This window comes from Takifugu flavidus, unplaced genomic scaffold (assembly GCF_003711565.1).
Source record: "Takifugu flavidus isolate HTHZ2018 unplaced genomic scaffold, ASM371156v2 ctg878, whole genome shotgun sequence".
Classification (NCBI taxonomy): domain Eukaryota; kingdom Metazoa; phylum Chordata; class Actinopteri; order Tetraodontiformes; family Tetraodontidae; genus Takifugu; species Takifugu flavidus.
The window spans coordinates 1-6,509 of NW_026622488.1; the positions used below are offsets into that span (position 1 = coordinate 1).

General features: G+C 44.3%; 1 protein-coding gene across 1 annotated transcript; it reads left to right on the forward strand.

The window, feature by feature from the left end:
* The first annotated feature begins 360 nt into the window (after positions 1–360).
* On the forward strand, positions 361–2,850 carry LOC130521332 (uncharacterized). The gene is made up of 4 exons (XM_057024917.1): positions 361–1,479; positions 1,562–1,589; positions 2,270–2,461; positions 2,583–2,850. Exons 1-4 carry the CDS (start codon positions 1,267–1,269, stop codon positions 2,801–2,803), a joined length of 654 nt encoding a protein of 217 aa, XP_056880897.1. The 5' UTR covers positions 361–1,266; the 3' UTR covers positions 2,804–2,850.
* Positions 2,851–6,509: the final 3,659 nt, after the last annotated feature.

The window sequence follows — 6,509 nt, forward strand, 5'->3', positions numbered from 1 at the left end:
CTAGTTCCTTTATGGGTGCTTTGAGGGTCCCAAATTTCTCCTTGACAAAGAGGGCTTTCACAAACTTGTAGGGATCTCTGTAGAAGGAAGTCCTCGCTCGCTCCTTCTTCTTGTGTTGCTTTCTCAAGCATTCAGCTCTTCTCAGTGTTGCCAGACGTTGCTTGAGGTCGCCTTGTAGTGCCTCAAGTCCTTTCCTCTCTGCTTCGGCGGCCTTCTTCCACTGTTTTCTCAGACATCTTCTTTCTTCACAAGCCTTTAAATCTCTCGCTGCCTCCTGGACTTGAGATGAGCTGGTTCCTTCTGCAACTTAAGGTTCCGCTTTTTCACCCCAATCTCTCTGCCCCATAGCTGTAGATGATTTCCCCAATCTTGTCGAGCTTCTTCTCCATGCCTCCTTTCAGGCCTTCCAGGAGGTGCACAAGGTCTATATTAATGGTTTCCCACTACTCTTTTTGGCAGGATTTAGGCCACAAAATTTGAGGTTTTCGTCCCTCCAGCTTCCTCTCTACTGCTGGCTGCGGCTGGATGGGCTCTGTGCTCACGTCCATGGGTGGATCCATGCCTAGTTGAGCTTCGTCTGGGGTTCTGATACCCTGTGGACTGTGGTGATTATCCTGCCACTGGGCTTCAATCGACTTATTTGCCCTACCTCTGAGGAAGTAGTGGTCAATGCGAGGCCCCTCACTTAGCTCTCTCAGGCACTTTTTCCTACCCTGGTGGATCTTGAGGCCCTTCTCTGATGTTCCAGCCGCAGATGCAGCTCTGTAGCTTGCATTCTGCCATTGCCGTTGCTCCATTACCTGCCATGCTAAGCTTTTGATTCATTGTCGTTTCCGTTGCAAGGTTCGTTACCGTGTGGTCCGCCAATGAGTCATCTTCCACCCCCACTCTCGTAGACTCGAGGGGTATTTTTCCTTTCGAGCTCTTTGTAGCAATATTGGGTGGCACCGAATCACTATTTAGTGACCGGCTCCTGCTAACATGGGTAGCTGGCCCGTGCAGCCCCGGTGGGGTCTATTCCCTCCTGCCAGCAGTCTCTCCTGGCTGTCACCAGGTCTTTCCCCGGTTGTCATCTGCTCTTTCGCAGCAGTCACTGGTTTTGACACCAGACATCAGACTTCTCTATAGGACTAGGTGTTAGAGTCCCGACCTAATCATGGCAAGTGAAAAAGACTTGGATGGAGCTAAATGTAACATGAAGATTCAAAGTTGTTAAAGCAGAAGTGAAAGTGAAACTTACCTTGCTGAGTCACCCTGGTCTTTTCTATGTCTCCAGATAATAAAGCAGTAATTCTGGTGGTGATGCATCACACCTTTGATCCTGATCTGGTGATTGTAGAAAGCAGATTACAGGAGCTCCCTAGAAACGTCCGCCTCACTGTCGACTCCCTGTTCTATCAAGGCAGGCTCCTCAGGTGTAACCGCAACGATATTGCCTGGAATCAGATCCAGAAAACTTTCAACATTCCTATTCCTGAAGTAAGTAAACACAAAATGTTTATGAAAAGTTGTGCAGGAAGTTGTCTCAGTCCATTAATAACGCTCATTTTTGTCATTTCAGCCATCCTCGACAAAGGCAGTGGTTGACTGTGAGTACTGTATTATTTATACCTGGATTCTCATACCTGAAAGAACTCTGAAGGCTTCACCATGCTGCTTTTCTTTATCCAGGTCTGGTGAACCATATGGGAGTGTTGGCAGTCATCTTTGTTTGTATTTTGTTGGTGATTCTTGTCATTGTTATTGTCAAGTACACGGCTGGGTAAAGGTCAGACGGCTGGTGGTGTCTGGAAAAGTCCAAACCTCTTTCAAGGACAAAAGGCCTGTGAGAAGAATTATTGTAATTATTGTTGTTATTAGTATTATCTTTAAATGCTATGATATGTAGATTTTAAGTGTTTGAGGAATGTTGACAGGAAAAGAAGAACATGAGAATGTTTTGTAAAAGTGCTGAAGCTGCTTACAACCAAGCCCAGCACCCAGATGTATCCTGTTGGTCAAGATTAGAGAAGTTCGTTAAGATGGGAGAAGATGTCAGAAGGCAATGAGTTATGAGATCCTGTTTAGACACCCATTCTGTTTGCACCAATAAAAGAGGTGAGCGAGCAGCAGACGAGCAGAGTTGAGAGAGGAAGCTTGAACTGCTGCTCAGCTCTCCCTTGCAAGGACTCCAGTTGTTTGCGTGGTTACTCTGAGTCTAGTGAACGAACAGCGCGGGTGATCAAAACTTCACCCTCACAATAACACACTTCTTCCTTTCTCTCTTCAGTATCTGGAACAAAGTTCTTTGTCTACGTGGCTTCAGAAACAAAAAACGCTCACATGGAATGGGTTTCCAAAATGAAACGTGTTGGACACACTGAAGTGAACATTCCGGAAGATGCAGATTATTATTTGGTTTTCTGTCCAGTCAGATACCGAATCAAAACAGAAATTGACGAGGCCCTGGAGGGACTCCCAGGTAGCAACTTAAGTGTGAATGTGATGGAACTAAATGTAACATGAAGATTCAAAGTTGTTAAAGCAGAAGTGAAAGTCAAACTTACCTTCCTGAGTCACCCTGGTCTTTTCTATGTCTCCAGATAATAAAGCAGTAATTCTGGTGGTGATGCATCACACCTTTGATCCTCATCTGGTGATTGTAGAGAGCAGATTACAGGAGCTCCCTAGAAACGTCCGCCTCACTGTCGACTCCCTGTTCCATCAAGGCAGGCTCCTCAGGTGTAACCGCAACGATATTGCCTGGAATCAGATCCAGAAAAGTCTCAACATTCCTATTCCTGAAGTAAACACAAAATGTTGATGAAGGTTGTGCAGGAAGTTGTCTCAGTCCATTAATAACGCTCATTTTTGTCATTTCAGCCATCTGGACGAAGGCAGTGTTTGACTGTGAGTATTATTTACACCTGGATCCTCATACCTGAAAGACCTCTGAAGGCTTCACCATGCTGCTTTTCTTTATTCAGATCTGGTGAAACACAAGGAACTGATGGCAGGCATCGCTGTTGTTATTGTGTTGGTGATTCTTCTCATTGTTATTGTCAGTTCCACGGCTGGTAAAGGTCAGACGGCCGGTGGTGTCTGGAAACGTCCAAACCTTATTCAAGGACAAAAGGACACAGAGTAGAGACACCAGACCTCAAAGGAAGCTGTAGTAATTAAGATCTCTGTGACAGGACGGATATTTAGGATGTGTCCTGGTGCACGTTTAATCACCAGCATTTGAACTGTGTGATGTTTTTGAATCTAAAATATTGGAAACTAGAATTAGGAATTGTTACATTTCACAAATTTACACGTCATTCCTGGTTGAGGAAGTACCGGTATTCACATAATAAAGAACTTCTTGATTTGATTCATCGTGTCTTCGGTCTTCTTCTTCAGTCATTATAACGTAACGATAACATTAATCATTTGCCAACAATCCCCAAGACTCGGAACAGACTGGAGCCGAGCAAACAGAACTAAAGCTGACTGGGATGGTGGAACAGATCTGTTCAGGACAGGGACCCAGAATCTGGAGCGAGGAGGTTTTGGAAGTGGACATAACTCAGCTCTAACTGGGAGGGGGAACTCAGCTCAGAACTGGGGGGGGGTCATGCCTCCGGCCTAAAAAGGGAAGGAGAACACCAGAGGCTGCAGGCTGCTCTAAGAATCACACTCTGGACCCTAATTGTGTTTAAGCTGACAGCAAGAGGCAGGTGTGCGACCGCCTCCCAGACCTCCTGCTCACCCTGGACTGTCTTTTCAACGAGGGCAAACTCCTCAGCAGCAAACACAATAAAGCGGCTTACATGGAGATCGTCAAGCTCATCGCCACATCTTACCAGGGTTACGCTAATAAGGTAAAGATGGCACATTTCCTGCCACTGTCTCCTCTTAAATGCTTCTGTTTCACACTAATCTTTGTCCTCCGTACTCCTGCCTGCTTTCTGGACATCACTCTTTATGGTAAGCCATGAACTCCTCAACAGCATTTCTGTGGATGTTGACAGTCTTTAATCCATGTACTGCATCAAACAACTCTAATTTAGCTATTTTTCCACTTCATTTTAGGGTTGCCATTCAACAGAGGATGAAATTTGTGATTTTAGTTACTATTATAGCTGTATTTTTTGTTGTTGTGATTACTTCATTAGTACTTGTTTAACAGTTAGCTAAACAGATCACAGCTTCCCTTAAATGTGTGTAGATTAAAGGGAAAATGCTGCACACAAACCTTCATTAAAACTGGAGCCACAACTGTCTCACAACTGTCTAGCCTGGCTCCCAGAAGTTTGATTCTCGTTTGTTTCATGGTTCCTGTGCTAATCTAATCGTCCTCATTGATGTCTGTTCATGCCGCCCAGCCTGCTCCTCTTCCATCCTGTTTCTTCTGCCGCCTGCGCCTCTTGGTATTTTTTTCCAAAATCTTTGACAGTACCGTAAATGTAACCTTGCTCCAACTCAAGCCAGTAGTGTGTATCTGCTTTTGGGGTCTAGATTCGTGTCTGCAGTTCGCCACAGAAGGTTCCTGCTCCAGAACTGTGCGTCAGTTTCACTCCTGTTCTTCATCAGCTGGTGATCAGGTGAGAATCTTTTCGTGCCTCATGTTAATAACTAAGTTATTGAAAGTGACTTTTCAACACCCTCTGCAGGAACCAGCTCATCTGATACTCAGCAGAACTTAAAGGTTGTTCAGTGTTTCCTTTTTAATGTGTCTCTGTGGTTTTGCTGATCTCATCATGGCTGCAGTTGCTAAAAACACATCAAGCTCCTTGTTTTTGTGATTTTCTTCTTCACTGAGGTCTCTTTTACTGAGCAGTTCCTTCAGCTTCTGCCCTGGACTCCATCGTGCTGTTTATGGGACTGGCTGAACTCTTCCTCATGACTGTGATAACTGTTGTTATGATCCTGTGTCTGATCTGTTTTTGTGCTCAGTTTGTCCACTAGGGGTCGTGGGGGGACTCATCTGTTGTGCTGGCTGCCTCCACACCTGCAGCTAATCTGGTCTTTTGGCAGGCCTCTTAAGCAGCCGGCACCAGCCAGTACTCGTGGAAAACTGAGCTTTGATTATTAGCGTTCCTGCGGATTGACTGTGTTTCTTTTGTTTTAGGTCACCACCGTTCCGAGGAGCACTTCCTTGGGTTTGGCTTGGCACTTTGTTCACTGGCGTCACCATTGATGGCACGTGCACTGTGTAAATATTTTGTAAATAAACTGTAGATCACTGACGTGGCCTTTGTCTGTCTTCTTGGGTCCCTGATGACCAAGTTTTATTGTCCTGTGCTCCTCCGTTAAACGTGTTGCTAGATCTCCTCACAATAGTTGACCTTCCACTGAACTCCAGATACGTAGGTCGGGTCTTTCCGGGCCACTTTAATCTCTTATCTGCAGAATCTCCTTCCTCTGGGTGGCTGAAGGCCTCTAGTTTTAGCTCTACATAATCAAACATCCCCTCTGATGCTGGAGCACCTGTGGTGATTCTACAGTTGAGTCACTTAGAAAGTTGTTACTGATTAAAGGAGAAGCTGCGCTTCATCGTGACGGTTCAGGTCAGGAGATGAAGATGAGCCCATACTGAGAAAAAGGGAATGATACAGTTCTCAGTAGTTCCTCACAGCTCCGCTGCTGTCCACATTCATCACAAAACTCAATACATCAATAATAAACTGGGGGGGAAAAAAGGAACTCAAATCTGTCGAAACCTTAAATGTTTTCATCAGCAACTATGTTGACATTTCCTCTTTCTCTCAAAAGTGTGAAATGATGTCATGAAAAGCTGACCACAGATGGACACAAATTAGATGCATCGAACTTCTGCTAGTTGTTTTGGAAAATTAGCTTCACAATTCTCAACATCAGTTCAAAAGGGAGGCGACACTGTGGAAACCACAGAAAGCTGCTGCAGTTTCAGCACTAAAGGAAGTCAAATGAAGAGAAGTTCCAGAAGAAAAGGAGACGATAACATGATGGTCGCCTTCAAATGGATTCATGCTTTTATATTTCTAACATTCATGCTTCAATATTCAGGTGAGAATGAGTTCTAATGAAAACAGATTTAAATCTTCCCAATAAATAGCAGCATTTTAATTGTCTAACAATAAATGAACAGAAACAGAGACATTTTCTACCTGTGAACAGATTCTTGTTTTTTTTTCTCAGATGCCAACAGAAAATATCTGACTGCACATCAAGAAGTAACTTTGAGCTGTGAAAACCTGATAAAGGATCAGAAGAATTGTATCAATACTATATGGCTGTTCAGTATTCCACCATCAGCAACAATCGAGCTGATTAATCTTGGAAAGATTAACTCTCATAAACCAGGCAGACTGAGTCTATCTGAGAACTGTTCTCTGACCATCAAGAACCTCACAGGTGAAGATTCAGGTCTTTATACCTGTCGCCAGTTTAACAGCTTAGGATCACAAACACGTCCAGATGCTGTAATTGATCTGTCTGTGGTCCCCAGTGAGTATTCCCATCACATAGTTTCATCTTCACCTTTGAACCACAACGATCATTTC